The sequence below is a fragment of the Pangasianodon hypophthalmus genome, chromosome 19 (assembly GCF_027358585.1).
Source record: "Pangasianodon hypophthalmus isolate fPanHyp1 chromosome 19, fPanHyp1.pri, whole genome shotgun sequence".
NCBI lineage: Eukaryota > Metazoa > Chordata > Actinopteri > Siluriformes > Pangasiidae > Pangasianodon > Pangasianodon hypophthalmus.
The window spans coordinates 11,731,755-11,757,370 of record NC_069728.1 but is presented as its reverse complement, the minus strand read 5'-3'; the positions used below and the strand labels follow the sequence as shown (position 1 = coordinate 11,757,370).

At 39.0% G+C, this 25,616-nt stretch overlaps 3 protein-coding genes across 5 annotated transcripts; 2 read left to right on the top strand and 1 right to left on the bottom strand.

Annotated features, from left to right (window-relative positions):
* Positions 1 to 3,877: 3,877 nt before the first annotated feature.
* Positions 3,878 to 7,200, bottom strand: sod2 (superoxide dismutase 2, mitochondrial). Its single transcript, XM_026923033.3, has 5 exons — positions 7,064 to 7,200; positions 5,425 to 5,627; positions 5,122 to 5,238; positions 4,756 to 4,935; positions 3,878 to 4,241 (listed from the first exon to the last, which is right to left on the bottom strand). The coding sequence occupies exons 1-5, from the start codon at positions 7,090 to 7,092 to the stop codon at positions 4,096 to 4,098; spliced, it is 675 nt and encodes a 224-aa protein (XP_026778834.1). The 5' UTR covers positions 7,093 to 7,200; the 3' UTR covers positions 3,878 to 4,095.
* A 751-nt stretch (positions 7,201 to 7,951) lies between these two features.
* Positions 7,952 to 16,797, top strand: wtap (WT1 associated protein). Of its 3 annotated transcripts, none has more exons than XM_026923028.3 (8): positions 7,952 to 8,159; positions 9,510 to 9,547; positions 10,978 to 11,033; positions 11,137 to 11,195; positions 11,357 to 11,484; positions 12,382 to 12,560; positions 14,781 to 14,935; positions 15,546 to 16,797. In XM_026923028.3, exons 1-8 carry the CDS (start codon positions 8,150 to 8,152, stop codon positions 16,202 to 16,204), a joined length of 1,284 nt encoding a protein of 427 aa, XP_026778829.1. In that variant the 5' UTR covers positions 7,952 to 8,149; the 3' UTR covers positions 16,205 to 16,797. The 3 variants fall into 3 exon arrangements, with proteins under 3 accessions (XP_026778829.1, XP_026778830.1, XP_026778831.1); XM_026923029.3 differs by lacking the exon at positions 7,952 to 8,159 and adding an exon at positions 8,552 to 8,770; XM_026923030.3 differs by lacking the exon at positions 7,952 to 8,159 and adding an exon at positions 8,806 to 8,906.
* A 358-nt stretch (positions 16,798 to 17,155) lies between these two features.
* On the top strand, positions 17,156 to 25,541 carry acat2 (acetyl-CoA acetyltransferase 2). The gene is made up of 9 exons (XM_026923032.3): positions 17,156 to 17,354; positions 19,193 to 19,327; positions 19,709 to 19,890; positions 21,255 to 21,372; positions 21,561 to 21,704; positions 22,446 to 22,568; positions 22,738 to 22,892; positions 23,139 to 23,249; positions 24,593 to 25,541. Exons 1-9 carry the CDS (start codon positions 17,312 to 17,314, stop codon positions 24,761 to 24,763), a joined length of 1,182 nt encoding a protein of 393 aa, XP_026778833.2. The 5' UTR covers positions 17,156 to 17,311; the 3' UTR covers positions 24,764 to 25,541.
* Positions 25,542 to 25,616: the final 75 nt, after the last annotated feature.

Sequence of the window (25,616 nt, the reverse complement as noted above, 5' to 3'; positions counted from 1 at the left end):
CATGAGAGATTGATCCAAGTGAGAGAGACAAAGAGACTCTGTGGTTGTTGATCCTCAGCTGTGGAACCTCCCGAATACACTGCCATGTGAAGAGTCAATACTCCCAAAGAAAGATATTTCATAATGCCAGTGCAGTCCATCCATTTTTTCCATTCATATTACAATCTCCTTACACACAGCCACTTCCAGATGAATGCAAATGAGACAAATATTTGTGCTAGCCCATAACAAGCATGAGAACTTTTAGGCTTATGTCTGTTTTCCCCTTCAAGAGAAAATGATATTTCAACGATGTTTCACTGAGACCAGGTAATATTATAGCATTATAACGAATCTGTAAGTAATTTGGATTTTTTGAACAGTATGAGTAAACACAGCAAGCACATTACCAAAGTGTCCTTTTTACATTTAACATATTCTTTTTACATCCACTCTCTGATGTGTTACACTTCTCCTACCTTTTTAGGCACATCAGGAGAATGATCAAGATGGCTGGTAATATAATAATGTGTGTAATATAAAATATATGTGTCTGGTAGCTTATATATAGTGTCTTATATATAGTGCTTTAGTAAGTGTCTTTAAAGTTATATTTCTACTCCAGAAACAGATAAATCAACTGTTGTCTTTTGATTCTGGATTACATTGAGAATGGCTGTGGTGATTCAGTGGTTTATTTTTGTCCTACAGAGTCATACATTTCTATAGCAGTGAAATTTAGCAGCTGGTTGGGCAAATGGGTAGAAATCTAAATATGCTCCATATTCAGAACAGATATTTTCCACTGATTTTCTGTTCCAGGAATAAAAGTACATTTGGAGTCCTCACAGAAGCAGCCGGAAAGCAATGCATCCTGGAATTCTCTTTACTTTTTACTTTATTGTAAGCTTTAAAAGGTAGTTCCTTCTAATGCTGGGTTGAAAGATTTTATGGAAATTGCAGCGTATAACAGCAGGAATCTGAAGCTACTGTGTAAACTCCCAGAAAATCCCAGTAGATCAGCAGTTTCTGAAATACTCAAACCAGCCTTTCTGGCACCAAAAGCCACAGCACAATCAAGTCAGTGACATCACATTTTTTAAATTAATTTTTATTAATTCATGTTTGACATGAACATTAATTGAAGATCTTGACTTGTATCTGGAGGATTTTATACATTGTGCTGCTGCCACATGACTGAATGATTGGATAACTGCATAAATGAGCAGATGTACAAGTGTTCCCAAAAGCATGGCCGGTGGGTGGATGGATGGATGGATGGATGGATGGATGGATAGATAGATAGATAGATAGATAGATAGATTAACCCCAAATAAAGATCAGCTGTTTCTGTAGGATCTTCTTGATATCTTCTTGAAGTTTTAACCGACTTCTAAAGCCATGGTCAACAAAGAGCTTACAAAGCATGAGAGAGGTATAAAAGAATTTCCAAAACATTAGATACCATGGAACACTGTGAAGGCCATCGTCACAAGTTGAGAAAATGGGGCTACCAAAGTGACATTACCAAGAACAGGACGAAAGAACAAGAAGAAAACTTATCAGGGAAGCTGCCAAGAGACCTACAGCAACATTAAAGGAGCTGCAGGAATATCTGGCAAGTACTAGTCACTCCCTGCATGTGACAACAATCTCTCATTTTCTTCATGTCTGGGATATGGGATAGGGTGGCTAGACTGAAGCTCTTTCTCACAAAACAAACAAACAAAGAAATATCCAAGCCCACCTAAATCACCCCAGACAGCAAAATGTGTTATGTTCTGATGAGACCAAGGTAGAACCTTTTGGGCGTAATTCTAAAAATCATGTTTGGTGCAAACACAAGACAGCTTATCACCAACAACATTTTGGAATGGCTCAGTCAGAGCCCAGATCTAAATGCATTCAAAACCCGTGGAATGACTTGAAGAGAAGTACTCATGCACAATCATCTAGTGAGGGTGTTTAATGCATCTCCAACTTGAATAACAAGAACAGGAGGTTGGCCTACATAATTATGGACATGGGCAAAGAATGGGGCATGCTACACTCGAAAACTAAAACATGGAGTTTACTAAACAAAAATAACTCTAACTGCTGTCAAAGACATTTAACAGGGAAAAAAGTAGGCCACATTGAGGCATGTCAGTGGTTTGAACAGGATAAAGGCTACTGTTAGTTTTTTTTTCCTGCCTCAGAGTCAAGAGAAATTAAGAAGTCTTTTCACACCATTCTGTTTGGAAATGTTTGCAAGCCATACGTTAGCATGTCTTGATGAGACTGGGGTCACTGATGATGTACAAGCAAATGTCCCAGGGTCCATCTTATACTTGTATAGAACCCTGACACAAGTGTCATTATATTTTACAAATATATTTCCCAATTGAAAATGATCTATGCTGAATGCATCTGAATGCTCTGATTTACATTATGAGGTAAACTGAATATGTGTTGTATTTCTTTTCTTTTTGTATTCCTTTTCTCTGCAGATAGCATTGCTGCCTCACAGCTCCAAGGACCCAACCTAGCTGGGAAGGCCATACTGCCAGTGAATACCTACTGTAGACAACAGGTCCCTTTGAAGCCGCCTGCTTGAGTTATTTTCTATCACATAATTAGAAAGTCTCATTTTCTCTGAAGTCCAAATTTGAACATGATGCAGTTGTTTCCTAAACAGTCAGAAGAGGTCCTGCCCCACACAAATAAGCAAGCTGTCTAAACCAATCAGTGGCACTTCTGCACAAAGATTCTGGTGAAGGAGTCTGATGCATTTCTAAGAGAGACAGAACTGAAACCTGTGCTGCAGGCACTAAGCGTGGCATGCCATACTACAAAACAAAAGCATGAAAGGATTAATGAACAAAAATGGGAAGAAGGTTTCCCTTTACATGCTCTAATTGTTGATGGAGGGGTGACTTGGCTCACTGTGCACCAACCATCTGGAAGTTATTTGGTCATTTTCTGTTAACTCCAATAAAACATCTAAAAGTAGTTCTTTTAAAACTAAAGTGAGAAAAGCCCTATTAGTTAAGGCAGGGCTGGCCAAAACTCCTCCACCCATTCCCTCTCTCTCTTTTTCTCTCACTTATTGAGACAATAACTATACTAACTGCCATGCAGAAGTAAATGAGGAAAAACTGTAAAAACCTCAAGTGGATTAAGACTTCACTGTAACATTCAACAAACACAGTGGTTACTTAATTATATTCCAACAAAATAACATTAAGCAGACATCCAAGCCAGCTGTATTAATTCTATCTGCACATGTTGATAATTAGCTGTAATTTTTCTTCAAAAATCCAACTTTACTTTCACTGTATCCAGACTGACCTGGGAAAAACATATAAACAGTTGTGAACAGCTCCCCCTTCTGATACATAAGCTTCACTCCCTCTGTTACACTAATGCTTACAGAGTGATGATGCTAAACATCAATAAGCATTTGTTTTTATATAATTAAAAGGGGGTATTGAATACTCAAAAAAATCACTAACCCCTTAGTGAGCTTAGTGATATAGGAAAACAATGCCAGTGTTCTGAAATCATGTACAGAAAGATTTTATCCCCTTCCTTACTGTTGCTGATGATCTGTTCCTTGTGCCAGAAAATAATCCATTTTAACCACAGAAGTCAAGTATCACCAGTGTACAAGTTTGACTAAATCAGAAAGTACTGCATATGGGTCATAACTTAGGATGTATGACATCATTTACTGAAAGTGGTTGATTTTCCATTCCTCATGATAATTGGGTCTGAGGTATGCAATGATGATTAAGTCCAAATGTTGAGTTTTTGTACACACATCACATAAAAGATCACCAGAGCTTTCAAACCATCTCAAAATAATGTTACATTTTAACTCATCTGTTTTAAAGAAAGTAAACACATTACTAATAAGTTGGTTTAAATAATGGTTTAATTACACATAATGAAAACAAACTTGCATTATTTTAGTGACGAGAGTCTGAGATATTCTGACAAACAGCCCTGGTATTGACAAAAACTTTTTATCACATCTCTTCTTCTTGTACTAGCGGTTATAGAATTTGACATTTATTATGTGGTGTGTTTGTGCGTTTTGAAGAAGGCTGTATTATCTTTAGAGATGTGATGGTTTTACTTCTTGGCAGCTTGAAAGCGCTCATTAACATTCTCCCAGTTTATAATGTTCCATATGGCTTTAACGTAGTCGGGTCTGACGTTTTTGTACTGAAGATAGTATGCATGTTCCCAGACATCAATGCCAAGCAGTGGGATGAGGCCTTTAAAGAGAGAGAGAGAGAGAGAGAAGCAGAAAAAGATGCAAGACAATGATGATTTAAGCTGAGGAAAACAGGTTAAAGCATTTCTCATTGTGTTGTACAGTTCTGCTTCATGAGATACTACAGAAATTATGAAAATGATGCCACCTACATCGTGCATTCGAAAGCTGCGACACCCTGATAACTGTTTGTTATAATTTAATTCTAGCTACTTATGTCTGAGCAAAATGGGCATTGAAGTGATTTTGTAATTTTGCTTAGAGCGGCTGTCTGGTATCACTCACTGCAGACCAGAACATTTTTTATATCACTGCCTAACATGCACTAAATGTCAGCTAGTCTGCAAAAATGGAGTTCGCAAATTATTTCACAATAGCAGCTGTGCCAAAATAAATCCACATTCAAATAACGATAATGTGCATGTTGTGCTGTAATTTGAAGTAGAGGTATGGACAGATATTTCCATGATCACCCTTTTAGGTTTCATCTCCATTTTGGTTTTGAAAGTTCTTACCAGTGGTTCCCTGCAGAGGATCTTGGTTTGCACACGCAGCAATTCTCAGCCTCCCATTCTCCTTATCGAAGCCCAGCCATCCCCACCCCGATCCTTGAACCGCCACAGTGGCAGAAGACATCTTCTCCTTCATCTTCTGAAATGAGCCAAAGTCACGCTTAATGACCTCCATCAACTCACCTAGGGGAAGAATACAATATGTATTTACATATTTTTGTTTGGTTTGGGCATCTTATAAGGTCAGCTTAAAAATAGTTACTTTACTACCAAAAGAGGTACAGAGCTATGCTACAGCTTGAGAAAAAGTATGTTGTAATGTAGATATTGTGAAGATTTAGAGCAAAGGAAGTGTACAGCATCTCTGACCCTGTGGTTCTCCTCCACCATTTGGAGACAAGTTTGTCCAGAAGATGGTGTGGTTGATGTGACCACCGCCATTAAACCTCAGCGCTGCCTGAAGGGCCACTTGTGTTGTTACATCACCTGTAGTAGAAGATTATTAACAGGGGGGGCAGAGATGACAAGTTTTACAAACCTGTTTAGTCAAATATTAATTCATTCATTTAACTCATAACTCATTCACCAAATCAAGGCAAGGAAATAATGCACTTCAGTGCACTGAGAGCTGAAGTCATAATCCATTAAAATGTGGGATAAACTCTGATTTACCTTTGGCCAGAGCCTCTTGATATTTCTCTTCAGTAACATTAAGGTTGTTGACATATGTTGCATGGTGCTTGCTGTGGTGAAGCTGCATGATCTCAGCCGAGATGTGAGGTTCTAGTGCACCGTAGTCATAAGGCAGATCTGGAAGTGTGTGCTTCTGTCTGGAGGCCAAAATGCCCAGCAGGGGATTCAAGCCTGCTGCACACCTAATGTCATCCATGGTTCAAAACATCAGGACAGAAACAAAGTGATGGAGAATAGGGATGTAGATTAAAATCCATGGTTATTATTTTAATTAACAACCTAAATATAAGTGAATGGGGCTCTAAATATCCCTAATCTGTAGGGAACTACAGGGTATCAGTGCAAAGCATTGAAGCTGTATTGGAACAATCCAAGATATTTTTCGGATTAAGCCAACCTGTGTGAAGTTTATAAACACAACATAGACTGTGCACACAAAAATGCAACTTGTCTTGAAGCTACCATCATGATATTTTGCATAACTTGGCAAAAGCAGATGTCAGGATTGGACCAGTAATGGCCTATAGGGCAGGCTAACTTTAGTATCATATTAAAGGGGGAACCCTCCACCGATCAGCCATAACATTAAAACCGCTGAGAGGTGATGTGCATAACACTGATTATCTTGTTACAATGGCAACCGTCAAGGGTTGGGTTATATTAGGTAGCAAGTGAACAGTCAGTTCTTGAAGTTGATGTGCTGGAAGCAGGAAAAATGGGCAAGCGTAAGAATCTGAGAGACTTTAGCAAGGGCCAAATTGTGATGGCTAGACGACTGGATCAGAGCATCTCCAAAAGGGCAGGTCTTGTGGGTTGTTTCCAGTCTGCAGTGGTTAGTACCTACCAAAAGTGGTGAAAAAAAAAGGACAACCAGTGAACTGGCAACAGAGTCATGGGCACCCAAGGCTCATTGATGTGTATGGGGAGCAGAGGCTAGCCCTTTTGGTCTGATCCCACAGAAGAGCTGAAAAAGTTAATGCTGGCTATGATAGAAAGGTGTAAGAACACACACTGCATCCCAGCCTGCTGCGTATGGAGCTGCACAAGGGGACCTACACAATATTAGACAGGTGGTTTTAATGTTATGGCTGATTGGTGTATATGCAAACAGGTGCACTACAAAAACTGTGCACTCTGCCCTCAGATATTTGACACTCTTGCCAAGCAAGATTACCAAGCTATGTGCAACACTAAAGTATTCACGTTCTATGTAGATGACTGTAAAGTTTATAGGAGATTGCTAACTAATGCAAGTTTACTAAAGGGGGTTTGTTACACTACTAACGCCTGTGAACTCTGCACAATTAATCACGTGCTACAAGTCTATCACAGCCAGAGACGGCTAATTTGAAACTTCATGAACAGCTTGATACTTTAACAACTGACACCAATCGAAATATAAAAGTCAGAGACTAACTTCTGAAATGAATCAGAGGTATAGGTCAAACTGGTGAACTCTGTAGTGTTAGACTCACTAAATGGCTAGCTAACAACTTACTAACGTCTGCTAGCTAGGCTAACTGATTACGTCGTTGTGTTCATTAATACTTAACACGTAATACCGAGCAAAACACCGAGTTTTTTAAGGGCTTTTGCAGCTCTACGTGTCTGGCATTACCTGCGAACATGTCCAATTCTGCTCAACATGCTCTTACTTCTTCTTGTATTTCACACTGCCCAGAGACGTTAGCTACCTCACACTGCCTTCAGCTCTAACCTGCCCTTGAAGTTTCAACTTGAACCTGAGGGGAGCGTACCATTTTGTGTATTTAGGGTGAACAGTAATGAATAAAGTGGTGCACTGCCCACTGTGCATTTCAGGGCAACTCGAATTTGACGAATTGTAAATGTTGAGTATATGAAAACTTTTAGACATTACGTTAATTTTATTTCTAAACACTACACGCTTGGTGCTAATAATGAAACTCTGACTCCCACCCCCGTGCCTGTTCTCCAAATCCATAAGACTGTTCGATTCCAGAGATTCAGGAGTCGACTCTTACGGCTGTTGGGATTCGATTGAATAAAATATGAGATGATTCCACACAATATTTTTCTCATTAAAACAAACAAACACAGGACAGGAACTGACTTAAAACATGTTCAATACTATTTACGTATATAATACTCTATTATGATTGACAGTATGAATGACAAGGGGTCTCAAGTGGCAATTTATTTAACAATGTAATCTGGAGTGTTAACATTAGCACCTCCTATGAAATTTAAAGATAAAGTTTAGATCAAATCTCTGTAGTTAAATTAACTTTAGATAGCTAACAGCCTAAACCTGTGCCTGACACAAATTCCTCGGGTGGGAAGCCTTAATATACTTTTATCATTTACTTTGTTTTCCGAAGAACAGCTGACTGACGGTGAGACGCATACAGCCGCAGCTATTACTCCTCATTTAACGACGAATCCTTTCAACGGTGTGGAATCGACTCCTAATATGTGGAGTCGACTCTCCATTCCCCATGCCTAGAATGGGCGAATCGACTCTTCTCTGGATTGAATGCAAGCCCTGTTTAGCTGGCCTTGCTTCTGTTGCTTGTTTTGTGTTTGGTTTAATTCATGTGGTTCCGCGCTGCTTTTGCCTTCAAACAGTATCTGAAAAGTATATTGCGAGATCTGCTGACTACTTGCACGTTCAATTTTAGCAGAAGAAGTGCGGGTACTGATCGTGGAGGAGACTGACAATACCATGTGCGATGGTGTGTGCAAAACATTCATTTAACATACTGTTGATCAGGATGTTAGTTAGATAATTAATTAGATGACTGTTTAGCGATGCTACCTACCTCGCTACTTCCTTTAGCTAATTTGGCTACTTGCTTGTAAACGTTAGTGTAGATACGTTATACAGTAACTTGCATGCTTTTAATATGTGCATGACAAATATGTTGAATTGGGTATTTTTTGTTATTATTTATTTTGTTATTATTAATGGCTGAAGACAAGAAGTATTGTTTCTGCCCGTTGATCACTCATGATAACATGCGCACTGGCTACCAGTAGCGTTATTAAGCCCGCCTCCTGCACTCCGATTGGTTAATAGATGCTGCTCGCGCGTAGTCCGTCGGCCACAAGCCAATCAGATCGCAGGATATGGCGAGAGCCGCGTGCAGACAAAGCATGGCAACCAGTAGGCTCGTGTGACACTTGGTGGCGGAACATCATCCTCTCAGTGATGGCGGATACGCTGAGTTCGCTCTAAAGTCACATTTCGCTTTATTTATTTGAATAACGCAAATAAATTTGACTGGGAGTGGAGTCATAACATATTTTAAGAAAACCGGGTCGTCTTGGTCTAACTCAGGGGCGTGTAAGTATCCCACGGTGTTGGTTGGCGTTGTTTATGAGAAACATGGGCGAGGAGAGCGGCGCTGCTCGTAGGGAGAGTCTCTTCCCTTTCCGCCATTTTGTGACAGCAAGAAACTGATAAAACACGAAGCCGACAGGTAGCTTGTGACCAGTCTAAATAGCAAACTGCGCGTCTCCGTTTGTTTGTTTTTTTGTGTGTATGGAGTAGTTTGTGAAAATGTTCCTAAATCTTTGCGTGTTTGTTTGCTAGTTGCTCATTCGCCTGTTTGCAGCACCGAGTGAGCCATGCTAACGCTAGCGCCAGATTTAGCGCGAACAGTCCCACCACTGTGCGGATTTCTAACAGCAGCCGATTCTGAGCGTGGATAGCGCTTTTTCTGATAAGCTAACCTACAGCTAGTTAACGTTATTTTTTCTAGTTTAATGCAGAGCGTTGTAGGATAACGTTAGAGGGCTGCAGGTAGCTAACGGGAATGTAGCAGACACGAGTTTGTGTTGTAGGATAAATGGAGCTTGCAGGCAGCAGCGTAGTGCAGGAGGCGACTCCATGTCCCGGGCTCCTGCCGTGTCCCAGCGGCTGTGCTTTTACACCCCACGTGTGAACACACACTCTCCTCTGCGGCCATTTAATCTATTTTGCCAAGACAGAAATCATGCTGTGGCTTTGTTTGTTGTTATTGTTGAGAATATGTCTAATATGATGATTTCTCATTGTTTCTTTCTTTTTTTTCATTTTGCAGAGATCAAGATGACTAATGAAGAACCTCTCCCGAAGAAGGTGAGTAAACTGAAGCAGTGGTGTTAAAGGAAAAGTCCACCCTGAAACAACGTTATCTTCATATTGAGATATTTGTGATGTTTATAGCAATCCAGGTGTTAATATTTGTAGCTGATGGTGTGTTTTCGTTATTCCTGTGAGGAGATAGTGGCTGTGTGCCGCAGTGATGTCACAGGGGGACACTGCTTGCTGAGATACAATGGTGTTTGATAGGAGAGAAAATGTTCAGCCGAACAGAAGGGATAAATGGCCAGGTTTCACTGTTGGCTCCTAAAAACAAAAGAACAAACGCTTCTTTTCTCACTCACCATTTTCCAGTGTTGTACAGCATTTAGTTCCAGGCCTCCAATTTGATTGGACGTTCAAGACTGCTGATATTTACTATAACATAACTGGGACATTTCACTGTTTGTATCGATTAACTTGTCTGTGTTCGCTTCATAAAATTCCAGTTCTAGCCATAGATTAGTACATTGAAGGCATTACTACACTTACTATGGCCCGTCAGTCAGTCTGTGCATTTCATGGCAATACTCTATCCAGCTGTGGCTTCTTTTGGGTACTATTTTTGTTGCCTGAGCAAAAATAAATGAAATATTTGGCCATATTGTGTCTGAAATGTCAGTTGCTCAAGATTCATTTCTTCAATAGAATTGTTGTGTAACAGCAGCGCTGTGGCGTCATTACTGAATCACAGCCATGCTGATATTCTGTACAACAGCAATCTTGCTCGTGCGATTCAGCTTAATTGTATTAATGAGATATCCAACACACAATCAGAGACAGCAACCGGTGTACTCAAGATTCCACAATGCAGTGCCTTTATACAACAGCAGAGGATTCGGCCTCGGCTAGTTGGCAATCTACAAGATGACAAGTACAGTGGTGTTGTATTAAAGCTTTGAAAACTTATGCGTTTGTCAGAATAAAGGGTTAAAGCACTGCTGCATTAGTCTGAAGTAAGGGAAGAATCCCACCAGAGCCACTATCAGCAGGTAGTTGAATGGCATTGCTTGTTCATGAAAGAAGTTTAAAATAAAACTCAAATTTCATTAGAAAATAAGTCTTGGACACCACTGAAAATTATGTTAGCTATAAATGATTAATATATAGGTTTTTTAGGGTGGCTTTTCCTTTAAGAGTAGAGTATGTAGACCAGTATTTTTGAGTACTTGCTTCAGACTGCTGAAATACTTTGCTCTGTCCAGGTTCTGTGTATTTGCAATAGCCTATGTAGTACTTGATTTATACAAATGCATTAAAAATGCCAAATGGGACCTTAAAATGCCCAACTTGGCTTTCGGAAGATTATAATCAGTTGTATGGACCTGCTATGGTAGACCAATTTTGCAGTAAAATTACAGACCTGGCAACATTGACTAGAGCTTCTGTTATACTGTCTGCTAATAAGTACTTACATTTTGATTCAGGTTCGCCTTAGTGAATCTGACATGAAGACCCTGACCAGAGAGGAGCTGTGTGCAAGGTAAGGAAGACTATATTGTGTTAGGTATTGTTCCTTTCCTTGAATTTTTTTATTTTTTTTTACCCAAATAAATATATTCTAAATACTTTCCTCATCATCTTAGGTGGAAACAGCATGAAGCCTATGTCCAGGTGCTCGAAGCAAAATACGCTGATCTAAATTGTAAGTAAATGTTGGTAGTTTGCCTTGCATACATTCATGCTCTGTTCTGTTCATGATGTGTTACAGGTTTTAACCATTTTATACACATAATGCGATGGATTGTTTCAGGTTTAGTGCATTGTTTCTATGTGCCATATTCTAATTGCATATTATGTCCATAGCCAATGATGTGACTGGTCTTAAGGAGTCTGAGGAGAAGCTAAAGCAGCAACAGCAAGAGTCGGCACGCAGAGAGAACATCCTGGTGATGAGGCTGGCCACAAAAGAACAGGAAATGCAGGAATGTACAGTAAGTATTTCACTTTCTGGTTCTCTTTCAGTCATAATTTAGTAACTGTAGTGCACGGTAAAGAAATATTAACTGTAAAAGATGCCCGAATGGTGTCCTAACAATATATTGCTGTAAAAGGTGAAAGGACATCATTATTAGCCTGGTATTGTATACAAAGTTTTGTTCTTACTTATTACAGAGCACAGTTTCTAAATGCAAGGCAACCATTCAACAATTTGCTGCAGAGCTTTAGCCATTTTTATTTCTTTGGCATCTAAAGCATGCACATTGGAGTCACAAAGCAGTTATTTCCCTCTTCCCCCCTTTAAAACATAACTTGTTTTAAATGCCTTTCCACTGTTAAGGGAACAGGCGACTGTCCTATTTGTCAGGCTTTGGAGGTAGGGATGTCAGAAGATCGAGATAATATAACAGACAACATGGGGAAACAGCTTGACTTTTATTGTCATTAAGCTTGGGCCAGGCCCTGTTTGGAGTTAATTTTCAACACCAAAAGATAGCACCAGGAAATATTTCTTGTATGAAGAGCCTCGCAAGCACTGTATATAGTGAACTTTAGACATTTATTTTTACATATTATAGTGCACTATGTGTATATTTTTGCAGTGATATTTTTGGGTTTTGACAGAAGTATTAATTAGTATAGTATATATGTTCAATACCTTTTTATTTCTTTTTATCCCTGTTGTTGCAGTCAGCATTGATTTCTACTTGTTACCCATGCCACAGTATTGTTAGGAGCACAAATTAGGTTTTCCACACTAATCTTTTTCACATTTGTCTTCTGAAATTGGTTTAATTGCTCAGGGTTGGTCTTACTGCTGATGTAAAACGTATGAGAGTGATATGATTCTTCTGTTGATTCAGTTTCTAACACAGTTTGTCCCCTTTCAGACGCAGATCCAGTACCTGAAGCAAGTGCAGCAACCCAGTGTGGCTCAACTGAGATCCTCCATGGTGGACCCAGCCATCAACTTATTTTTCCTTAAAATGAAGGCTGAACTGGAACAGACTAAAGACAAACTGGAGCAAGCCCAAAATGAACTGAGTGCCTGGAAATTTACACCTGATAGGTAAACTAAAATAACTCCCCCTCCAAACAAAAGTCAAGACTTTCCTGACTCACCCCCTCACTTTCTCCACTGCAGGAGTGCAAATAATGGTGGGGGAAGACTGAAATGCTATGCTCACAACGAGACTCAGACTTAAAAGCCAAACACAGAAAGACATTTTTTTTCTCTTGTTCTGTGCTGCTATTATCATACTGTAATGTAAAAGTGAAACAGAACAGAAACTGAAAAGCCAGTTTTGGTCAGGTGACACTGTTTCAGCTTTCTCTTCCCCACACCCCCTCATGGTACAGAGGCCTGAAGGAATCGGGACTGTTCCTGAAGAGGTGGTCACAGCGGAAACAACCCCTCCTTCCAGCCCCCAACAGCCTATGTTAGACAGATTGCTCTAATAAATCGTTGGCGGCCATTGAGAGAGACTTGAGCAAGGCATTTGCTCTGGAGCTGATTGAACTGTAGTTTAAAAATCACTGATTGAACATTTAAAATATGACCCCCAAACGAATATGTTGCACATGCATATCTCTCATCTTTTACCCCCACCAGTGTAGAACTGTTAAGACTCTCGGTAAGAATTTAGAAATGACTTGGGGGAGGGGGACAGTAAAGTGATGTAATACAATGAGAGGAGTTATCAATCATAAGACTCTGGGGGGAGGAGCCTTTCTAATGATGTAATACTTTGGGGAAAGAGTAAGACCCTGTGGTCTACAGAGACTTTGTTTAACAACCATCTCGCTGGTGCAAGAGACGGTACAGTGTTTAACTTTTTCTTTCCTCTTTTTCTTTGTGTTCATAGTTTTTATATTTTTTGCTTTGTTTATGTTGTTTGTTCTTGGAAATGCTTTTTGCACTTACAGCAGTGTTTGGGGGGGGGGGAAGACGATTGGCTTTCCACACTTAGTAGAGCATGTGTTAAAATGTGAAGAATTGCTAATACACTGCTGCAGGTGCAAGCTTTTTATTTCAATGTGAATGCCCATGTGTCTTAGAGGTAATTACTAAAGCTGTTTATATGTATGTCTATGCTGCTGTGTCGTTTGATCACAAGTTTTAGGTCCAACATTTTATCGATATAAGTGCATTTTTAGACTGTTTGGTAAGGACACTACTTTTATTAACAGGTGTTTTTCTTGTGAAATATTTCCGTTACAGAGCTGTTCAGTGTCATTGTTTTTAATCCTTCACCATTAAGTCTAATGCTTTAGGTGATGTTTGCAAATCTAAAATGCGGTTATAACAATTTTAGAACACAGTTAATATGGTTGCACAGTTAATCATCTCAGCCAAAACATTATCTTCTCATCTCCATTACCCAAGCTTCTAATTTCTCTTTCTGGTCAGAGGGTTTGAGCTGCCACCGTTGTGTTAATAATCATTAATGTTTAAAATGTAGCACTTAAGGCAACTTGTTACACTGAATATATCAGCTTTCCTACATCCGTGTAACTTCCTATAGTCAGATGTTTGCAAAATAATTAAGAACTTGTTGGCACTTACACTATCATTAATAATTGTATTCAAACTCCTGTTCAAATATTTCTGGAGTTGCGTTTCAGAAGAGTATATCCACATGAGTATTTCTCCATGTGCTTATTACAACACAGTCTGCCAATAGCCATACAGTAAGTTGTCATTTACGTAACTTGTGGTAACCCTGTTTATGCCCACAAAACGTAATGTAAAAGTTTATGGTATGTTTTGGCCCTCACTGTTATTGTCAGGACACTGTAGGTATTGGAGTGTGGCACATGTAGTTCAGTGTCATTTAACACACACGCAAACTTTTGAACAATTTAAAAGTAAATTTGCCACAGTTTTATATATTTACATAGATGGTCTTAAAAGTGTGAAAATGCTAGGTTCTGAGGTCTGGTATGTCATCTATGGACAGCCATGTATATTTGGAGTCTGTGTGCATTTCTAATTGGTGCCTGTCAAATGTTACTGTGAGAAATTTATTGGTTCCGTCATTCATCTATGGGTTGGTAGAGGGTTGCATTGAGTTTTGATTTATGACTGGTACACTCATCTGTTAGGGTTCCTCATAATTGTTCATCACCTGCATACCATTTTGAATGTCTTGGATCATTTGACTAATGACCAAGGTGGTGGTGTGGACTTTACCCTGCAGTGTTGCCACTGCTCGGCAGTTACTCCAGCTGTCCTTGTTGTGCTCATGGCTCTGTTCACCATGTGATGTCAGACTTGTCTCCCTTGCAGCCAGACTGGTAAGAAGCTGATGGCGAAGTGTCGCATGCTGATCCAGGAGAACCAGGAGCTGGGCAGGCAGCTGTCACAGGGCCGCATCGCCCAGCTAGAGGCTGAACTTGCCCTGCAGAAAAAGTACAGCGAGGAGCTCAAGAGCAGCCAAGACGGTGAGAGAAACCTTTTTTTTTGGGGGGGGGGTTTAGATGGAATTATCATTGTAACCGGCAGATGAACTAGATTTTGGAATTGATCCAAACAAGGACAAGGTCATAGCAAGGGCAAATGTCTGAAGGGACTAGACTTCTTGGTGGCAGACTTCTACGTTTTTTTTTTTTTCTTTTCAAAAACGTCTTTTAAATGTTATTAACAAATTGAACAGGTATCAATTGATAACTGTCAAAAACTCATAAGGAATACTTTTAGTGCTACAATTTGGATAACCTACAAAATTCACAAGTTACACCACAAAAACATTAAAATCTGTTGTAGTTACTGTTTGTACTGTTTATTTGTAAGGCAGTGAATTTTATTTAATATGTAAAGTTTCCTTTTTTAAGCTTTACTATTTTTATTTAACATGCAAATATTTCATAAAAGTATGATTCCTTTTTCGTCTATGACCCACCAGTGCTGACAGCTTTGTCATCATTGTATTTATATATATATATATATATATATATATATATATATATATATATATATATATATATATATATATATATAAAATAAAATGTGTGCCATATTTCTGTGTTTGAGTTCCTATATTTTGTTATTCAGAGTTGAACGACTTTATCATTCAGTTGGATGAGGAGGTGGAAGGCATGCAGAGCACCATCCTGGTTCTCCAGCAGCAGTTGAGGGAGACCAGGCAGCAGCTGTCTCAGCAAGCCCAGGCTCTAGGTGCCGCTAGTGGCGCAGGTCCAAGCAGGACTGCCCCTTCTCCTCCCAGTGCCTGTGAGCCTCCTGCTGAAACTGAAACAGCTCCCTCAGGCAGCACCACTGGGGCAAAAGACTGCGGCCGTGTCTTCAACGGTCCTTCCAATGGATCCACCCAGAGAGCTTTGTCCAGCTCTGGCCCGTATCGGGAGGCAAGCAGCGCTGATGAGGATTATCCAGGGTCACCCTGTGCTTCCAGCCCTGCCCGTGGGGGTGGAGCCAAACTGTCTAACCACTCGGAGGGTGCAGTGAGCCAAGGCACAGGGGATGGCTACGGAACTCTGAGTGCAGGTTACGAGAGCGTGGACTCTCCAACAGGCAGTGAGGCATCAATGACTCAGCACTCAAATGACACAGACTCCAACACTGATTCCCACGAGGCCGCAACCGTCGCCAAGAGCACCAGGACAACGGGTGCACATCACACCACTCACAACGGGCTGGACTCTGCAGCTGCTGCTTCAACTGCCTCCAACCCCTCCACAGGGTCTGTTTTGTAATCTTTAAAATGTCTATTTGTTTTTTTTTTTGTTTTTTTTTATACTCATGGCGAGCAAAAATAAGCCACGCATTTAAGGCCAGTTAGTTTTTGTTGGGTTGTTTTGCTTCAGGAATTGAAAATCAGATAAATTTTTTTAGCCATTTCCAGTCATAACTCAGTTATTTTTCAATATTACATAGCTGATTATGTTGAGCAGTATGAGAATTGAATAACAAATGAGCAGCATGAGAATAAATATCTGATGTTTTAAGGTTTTAAAATGTGCTCTAATTGCAGCTCAAGGTTATTTGACCATCACCCTGTCTGTTTACTTAATTTGCTCACTAAACTAAGACAAGTCATAAACTTCTGTTGTACCATAAATTTTGATTAAGTCACGAGGCAAATTCTTCACTTGCTATGCTTACTTCAGAATGTCCTTAGTTACTTGATGTTGAACTTTTAAAAAAACATTTTCTGTTCAACCCCATCAAAAAACGAGTTTTTGTTTAATTTGTGGGTAGTTTTCTGAGATGTACCTTGTTGGATTCATATTCTGATTTCAATTCATTTCGTGTACTGACCAAATATCAATAAAGGCTTTTAATATGACCCTGGCATCAATTCTAATTTATCTAATCATTAGATCAACAGAATCATTTTCACATAACTTGATGTATAAAAAGTGGACCTGAAAAGCAATTTAGATGTCTATATGTCAAATAATGTCACTAGTAATTATTTCCAACGTTACTTAAAACCCAAGACGTTGACATTCAGCATCACATGAACGATGCTTTCATAGCCCAAGTTTGAAGAAGTTTGAAACAGCTCTTCCTCTCAGTCATGTCTGTGTAGAGAGGCAGGTGTGAGTTTGGGATCCACCAGGTTAAGGATGAAGAGGTTTTGTCATCCAGACCGGTAGATGGCGCTGAAAACAAGTTGGACTCGAGGTTTCTGAAGTCTTACCGGATTTTCCCTCACGTCTACGACCTGTTTCATTAAATCAATGAAGCTGTGCGCTGATCAGGAACCTCCCGGGGGCGGGTTAGTAAGCACTCTGTGGACAGGGAGCTGAATTCGTAGAGAGAGTCCTGCGCTGGAAGTCAGCACCCCACGGAGCGAAATGAACACAGTAGTGATCGTGTCTGCTGCCAGGACGCCCATAGGTAATCATTTCACTGCGCTGTGCTGAGTGTGGCGTCGCAGTGGATCACTCGTGTGATCAACTGTTGACACGGCTTATGTTTTATTGGAGCGCTAGAGGATCTTGACATTTTATAACCGAATATTGAATTGAATTATATTTCTCTGTATTGCTGAAATGTCGCTGTATTGTGTGAGTTATTCAGCTCAGTGTATGAATTCGTCATCAGACATTGCAGTTCCCTGTTAGGGCTGTAGAGACCAGTTGTCGTAGAAGAGCTCTGATTGGTTCAGTGACGTTCGCGCAGACGTTCCTCTAGTCCTGATTGGTTGAGTTGCTGTAGGGCCACGCACGCGCGACTCCTAGTGATTGGCCAAAGATAGGTCACCAGAGGAAAGAGCTCGCGCTATTAAGTCAGCAGTAAGGGCTGGGATATATATATATATATATATATATATATATTTATTTATTTATTCACGGGGTAGTAAGCTATTTGATATTTGGGTGCCGCTTACACGGCGCCACATTTGTCCAGTAATATTACATTTACAAGTATGTATTCAATGTAAAGGTAAAAGACATTTTACACATAGATAAATTGTCCTTCACGGCATCCTATGTGCGTGTTATGTTACAGTTTTTGCAGTAATATGTGAATTAGCTTTAAGAGCTTCTGCTTAAATTGTCTTTTTCCATGACTCATCCATTATAGGTTATGAAAAATGTACATATTAGTTGATAAAATGCTGTTACCGGAACATATCCACCCCTATAAAATATTTTAAACATTCGACAAGTCACCAGAAGTCCAATTTCCTGAAAAGTACGGGAAGAAGAAAATTAAGTTAAGATAGAAAATCTATCTATCTATCTATCTATCTATCTATCTATCTATCTATCTATTTATTTTTCATTGACATTGGCAACCCTGTAATGCTTTTGTGTAACCCTGTGAATCATTAATTAAAAATAATTTTAAGTATATCATTTAAATGTTCTTAAACCAACCTGTACTTATGTGTATACACCCCTCTCCCTTTTTTTTTGTGTTAGGGTATTTGCTTTAGCACTATTTAAGCCATTTATGTACAGAATAGTTTTTAATCTACCTTGTTCTTGTGTGCATACTCTTTCTGTACTGTACCCCTGCTGTTGCTAAATGCAATTTCCCCACTGCGGGACAAATAAAGGAATATCTTACTCTTACTCTTAAAGTCTACGTGCCATTAGCATGGATGCTAATGAACCACAGTTTTTGTATTTGCTAATTAAAACCCACAACACTGTTACTTATTTTCCAAAATGCAGTTATTGCCAGCAAAGAAACCTTGTAATAGATAGATAGATAGATAGATATTGTTGCCTGATATGGGTTAATGATTTTTTTGAATGGTTAAATGACTCTGCAATCATGGAATCACTCTTTAGTCAATTAAAATGTCAACACTGAATGTTCATTTATGTTGTGTAGCTAAAATATAGCTAATAGAAGTGTTCATATAATGTATCTCACATCATATATGTTTACTTAAACTGAATAAAGTTCAGCATGGAAATGTCTTAGAAAATAATAAGCAGACATTCTGTATTGTGATGTATTGTGAGTTATTATGAGGGCAGAGTTATATATTAATGAATTAAATTAATGAATAAATGAATGAATTCATCAACTTTCTCGGCTTTATACAGGGTCCCTCACATAGGTTAGTGTGTTTCACTGATCCCTTTAATGATGCAACTGATTATTTTAGAGCTACATGTTTTCAATATAGTGTATGAGTGTTATAAAAATGTGAAGGTATAGTTCTATATGGTTTAAATAACATATTTTGAGATGGAGCAATATTTGTGTCTTTCAAGGGTCCTTCAATGGGGCACTGAGCAGCGTGGCACCTTCTGATTTGGCTGCAGTAGTCATTAAGGATGTCCTGAAGAGGGCTGATGTAAAGCCAGATGAGGTATCTGAGGTCATCATGGGACATGTCCTCACTGCAGGTAATATTTTTACTGCATAAATTAGTTAGCAAGAGTTTTACAGTGCAGCTTATAAGCAACTGGTCAATGATGCATCAACTGCATAGGATTTGCAGCTGAACACTTTTATATTATTAACATTATATTAATTTATCCAATGATGTGAGGATGTAAAAAAGGCTTGTGCTTCGTGTAGGGTTCCCTTAATATAGTGTAAATGTTGAAGTTGATATTCTGTGATTTAACCTTATTTTTAATTGTTACATTTCAACACATTTGCTAAGAAACCATAGAAATTGTGCCACTGTCTAATCACCAGCAAAGTACACTGTCTCAGGCTTAGTGATAATGGACTTCAGGAGTGCTTGTTCAATGCTAACTCTTTACACTTGCTGTTCTCAGGCCATGGACAGAACCCTACACGGCAGGCTAGTGTTGGTGCAGGAATCCCGTACCCTGTGCCAGCGTGGAGCTGTCAGATGGTGTGTGGATCTGGTCTAAAAGCTGTATGTCTTGGAGCTCAGTCCATCATAATGGGAGAGTCCACAGTAGTGGTGGCAGGGGGCATGGAGAGCATGAGCCGGGTAGGTAATGTTTAGGGCTAAGATCAGGCATCATTGAATTGCATACTGCAATCTGGTTGCGGACCCAGCGAAGTACTTCAATGGTACTGAGCAAAAATATTTTCAATATAAAGTTTCTGTCAAAACATACGAAACAAATGGCCATAGTTCATCTGTAACATATTTAGCTGAAGGCAGTTCATCAGACCAGAGTGTACTATAGCTACAGAGACATTCAGTCAGAAAGGAAAGAGTTTTCACAGACTTTATCAGCTTTTTTATTTTATTTACCCTGTCTGGTCTGATTTTTATTTAAAAAAAAACAAAAAGTCAACTGTGAAAACAGAATATTTAAATATGAATGGACAGAGAAGTATGTGTTTATTATCCCTGCATTGCTATTCAAAACAGATATCTCATGGCACAAGTCAAGTCAAGTCAAGTGGATTTATTGTCATTTCAACCACATACAGCTGGTCCAGTACACTGTGAAACAAAACAATACAGAACTACATGAGACTACACATTACTACATAAAGTGCATGTGCAAACGTGTGCAAACAGCACAAGACAGTACAGTAACTAATAAAACAGGACAATAGTCACAGTAAGAGAGTAGCACTGACCAGTACACAGTTCTAGTGTGAAAGTGTCAGATATAACAGGTAGTGCAAAAGAATAATAATATAATAAATTGATGTGAATATAAACATAACAGCTATTACATAGTATTCAGCAGATAGGCTTATATCATATATGGACATAGCAGTTATTGAGGTAGCAGCTAGGTAGAGAGTATAGTAATGACATATAGTAATGAAAAATTATATGCAATATTTTTACAATTACAGTAGCAGCAAAAATGCAGGTAGTAAATACAGAAATGTGCAAAAATTGCAAAGGGAGTGGGATGGTGTTCAGTTGAGTATGAGTGTGTGTGTGTGTGTTGTCAGTCAAGTCTCTTGAGTATTGAGGTGTCTGATGGCTTGAGCAAAGAAACTGTTACACAGTCTGTGTGGGCCCGAATGCTTAGGTACCTTTTGCCAGATGGCAGGAAGGTGAAGAGTGTGTGTGAGGGGTGCGTCCACAATGTTGGTGGCTGTGTGGATGCAGAGTGTGCCGTAAATGGTCCAAAGTGGTAACATGAAGGAGCACTTATTTATAGGCATAAACTAATCACTAATTGTTAAGCATTAAAAAATAAATATGTCACCATCTAGTCATGTTAGTTGCTTACCTAGTTCTTTCTAGGCAAGGAATTTCATGTAGTTGGACCTTTTTAATTTATTTTAGTTGAATACCGAGATTAAGACAGTGACAACCACTGATGTATTTTGGACTACAACATATTAAAGAGAGGTTTTGCTGTACTCTTTGGTCCTTAGGCACCTCACACAGTGCAGATGAGGTCAGGAATAAAGATGGGAGATGCCACGCTGCAGGACTCTATAGTGGCAGATGGGCTCACAGATGCTTTTCACAACTGCCACATGGGTATCACGGGTATGTTTGACCAGCACTGACATTTCCCAAGCTTTTCTGTACTTTGGAATGATGGTTGACTAATGTTGGCAAAGCGTACTCTAACCACACCAATACGGAATATTACAAATCCACTTTGATAGACCAGAAAGGCATTTTTTTAAGGCTTTTGCTTTGTAATTTTGGGGCTTCTTGTTGTCTCTGTGCAGCGGAGAACGTGGCTAAGCAGTGGGGTGTGACCCGAGAAGCTCAGGATCAGTATGCTGTCACCTCACAGAGCAGAACTGAGGCAGCCCAGAAGGCTGGATACTTTAACCAGGAGATTGTTCCAGTTATTGTTCCTTCAAGAAAAGGTACGAGGCTGTGTTAGTTGTCTTACTCAGTTATGTTACATTTGATCTTACAGACCTGCCAGACTATGCATTTTGTGTAGGAACTCTGTATTTTAGCTTTGGAGTAGGCTTCTATGAGTTATCACTCAAAAATTCACTAAAAGAGAATTCAATCAACATATGAATCCCATTCATTAATGTTTTAAACTCTCCGGTATTAACTGACATGGAAGCTTCGCCCCCTTCCCCCGTCTCACATTAATAATCTTTTCATCTGTGCTCTTGACTCGCTTGAAAGTTGCACTGACATGGTGCAGTGTCTTTTCCTTCTGTCACAGTAAATATAGAATTTTTTAAGTTCATTAATGTGAAATAAAATCTATCACTGTAGTTGACTTGGCTAATATTCAACAAGTGTGTAGTTAACACTTAATTGTTAATGTAGTTAACATTATAACTATAAGGGATGTCACCAGTTTTTTTTGGTCAAAAATGATCAAAAACAGCACTTTCAAAAAAGAAAAAAGGCTGAGAATTTGGAGTGGGGAAAAAAATAGGCCTACAATAAAGTGTCAAATCTATCACTTTACATAAAAATTTTACTGGTGTTGATAATTAGACAGTGATAAAAAAAAAAAACAGTTTGTTTACTTGCTTTGCTATGCCAGTCAAACATTGACCATTGTTCTATTATGTATTGTTCTACTTCAGAGTTGTGTGGTCTGAGAGTATTTTTTTAATTATTTTTTTTATTTATATTAGGTCCAGTAGAAGTAAAAGTTGATGAATTTCCTCGCCACGGGAGCAACATGGATGCCATGTCCAAGCTGAAGCCCTGTTTTCTGAAGGACAGGTCTGGCACAGTCACGGCTGGCAATGCATCAGGTAAATAAACAAGACTGATCCTCAGTCATGGTTAGCTAAATAACCCAGAGTTCATTCACTTCTAAATGTTACGCAGCAAGACAATGATGCACTTACAAAATCTGTGTTCCTCATCGTCTGTGCAATGCCCATGATAGTTGTTATCTGGTGTCTGCCTTCTCTTTCACAGGAATAAATGATGGGGCTGCAGCTACTGTGCTCATGAGCCAATCAGAGGCTCAGAAGCGTGGTCTGCACCCAATGGCACGAATTGTCTCATGGGCTCAGACTGGCCTTGATCCATCCATCATGGGCACAGGGCCAATTTCAGCCATCAGAAAAGCAGTGAGTGTCCCTTACAGTCCACAGATGGCTAGTCATGCAATTACAAAACCAAAATGTTGACCTTTATTCTAACCTGTCTATTTTTATGGAAATATTTATTTATTTTTAAAGCATCTGCTCATGGTTTTATATATATATATATATAACCATGAGCATATATGTATTATTGTATTTACATCTTTGTAAATACAAATGTTTTCAGTTCTTGATGTGTGTAAATCCAAATTGCATCTCCTGTCTCACTAGACAGATAAGGCTGGCTGGCAGCTGCCCGAGGTGGATCTGTATGAAATCAATGAGGCCTTTGCTGCTCAGTGCCTCGCAGTGGTTAAGGAACTTGGCCTGAACCCCGACAAGGTTGTTCATTTTATTTCATTCACTCTTCTTGAAGCACATGACCAGAATAGCCCTTTTAACAATAGACATGGTCACAAAGCAGCTTTACAGAAATCAATATATAAATGTAGTTCCTTAATGAGCGAGCCAGACACCACAATGGAAAGGACAAAACTGCCTGAAAAGACTTGAGCAAAAAGCCTTGAGGGGAACCAGACTAAAAAGTGAACCCATCTCCTTCTGAGTGACACCAGAAAGGATGTTCAGTGTGAGCATTTTGAAAATATGAGTCCTGAGATGAACAAAGGAAAGTCTTTATGATTACAGCAGCAGTTCTTAGGTGCAAACCTACAGCATCCAGGTGAGATTATCCACATCCAGGTGAGATTATCCACAGAAGCAAGGGTTTCTGAGTGCAATATGTAAGGTGTCCATGTGGAAACACCTAGTGGATTGTCACTGACGCATAGAAACTAATGACAAACCTGTTGCTTAGCACTAGCAGTGACATCTATTCTGAGCTGACCTTAATCTTCGTTATGCAATGTATCATGGAAACTTTGCACTGATAATAAGTCTCAGACTGCGCATGTTATACACCTACATTTATTTACTATTGCAGGACATTGAGTAGAGCTATTTTATAGCACCAATTTATTAGTTTAGTTCTTACTCCAGGAAGAATGTAAGAATCCAAGAAAAACCTGGATTGTTCTGTAGGACCAGAGTTGTCAGTAGTTGTAATTAATGATAATTTGTTAATTCATGTTTAACACAAATTTTAACTGCTGTGTAAGTTCCTCTGAATAAATCTTTTCTGTTTATTTAATAGATTCATGCCATTTTTGATTAAATAACATTTTAATAGCATATTAGGAGAGAACAGATAAAATGTCGTGACACATTTATTATCATAAACATGTATAAAAATGTATTATACAGAGACATTATCTAATACTTCCCAAAATTACAGTAAGATAACAATGTCTTTACTCTTTACATCCCATCTCCATACACTCTCAATTCATAAAGATTTATTGTCCCCAACTAAAGTGAATTTTTCCAAACATCCCCCTGCCAACCCTAGTTCTGTTTAAACTGCAAACTATATATGGTCACTTTTCTGATGACTGGGCAATGGAATGTCCAACAAGGTGTTAATACACATTTTATTACTATCTCAAGGTAATATTATAAAGTCTATCCCGCTTTCTTTAGTCACTGACGAATATTTTACCTTTTGTCCTCATATCTGAGGATAACTAAGGGAAAAAATACTGCATTGCCACATTCCGTTCTAGCTCTTCACTTTGTATTAATTCACGTACCATGTCTTGATGGCTGTGCTTATTTTCCTGTTGCAGGTGAACGTCTGTGGTGGTGCTATCTCTCTGGGTCATCCTCTGGGTATGTCTGGCTGCAGGGTGCTGGTGACCCTCCTGCATGCACTTCAGAGGACGGGGGGCAGAAAAGGTGTTGCTGCACTATGCATCGGAGGAGGAATGGGAATTGCTATGTGTGTAGAGAGAATTTAAGACACCCTCAAACACACACGTACAGACCAGTTGCTGTTCCAGAACACTGGATCAGGTCTTAGACACTTACATTAATTTGTTGAAATTGTGTTTAAATTATATTATGGAAAATATGTTATATTTTTATAATTCAGTCATCTCATGTAGTCACTGAATGGGTTTCTCTGAAATATTAATCAATAAACACTATGATCTTCCTTAGAAAATCATGTGCATAAATCCTCACAGTCATACTGACTGACCTTGTCTGACGTTTATATAATTTGCAATGCTTGGGGTAAGATGATGGATAGGGTGAGATTAAGATAAGTAAATATTATTACTTAGACATGTATTGATTGTAGATGCAAACAACAACTCTCAGTCTAGATATCCTGCGCTATAAAGCTAAATAGAAACCAATGAGAGCTTCTACCTTCAAACATTCCATGTATAAAATGTTTCATATACATTCTGTCTACATCTTTCTTTTTCTGTGGCTCAGAGCAACTATGTCTCACTGTACCTCCAAGTCAGATTTTTACTTTTACTAATAGTTAGAAAGAATTACTAACTGTATTGATCAATTAAGAAATGTCTAATACCTTAGACTTGCCTTAGCCTACATATTACAATGTGCCATATGGCTGAATTAGCCTCAGTCCTGTGCTTCCTGTCAACAGCCTGATGAGTGCTGTATATGAAATACTGTATGTGCTGGTTTGAAACCTCAAGAAAAACATGTTTACATATTAAACTCTGCTGTGTATCTCCTCTGTGAATAAAAAATTCAACCTTAGTGGTCTATCACTCCAGTTCTATCTATCTATCTATCTATCTATTAATATAATTTATATGACATGCAATCATCAGT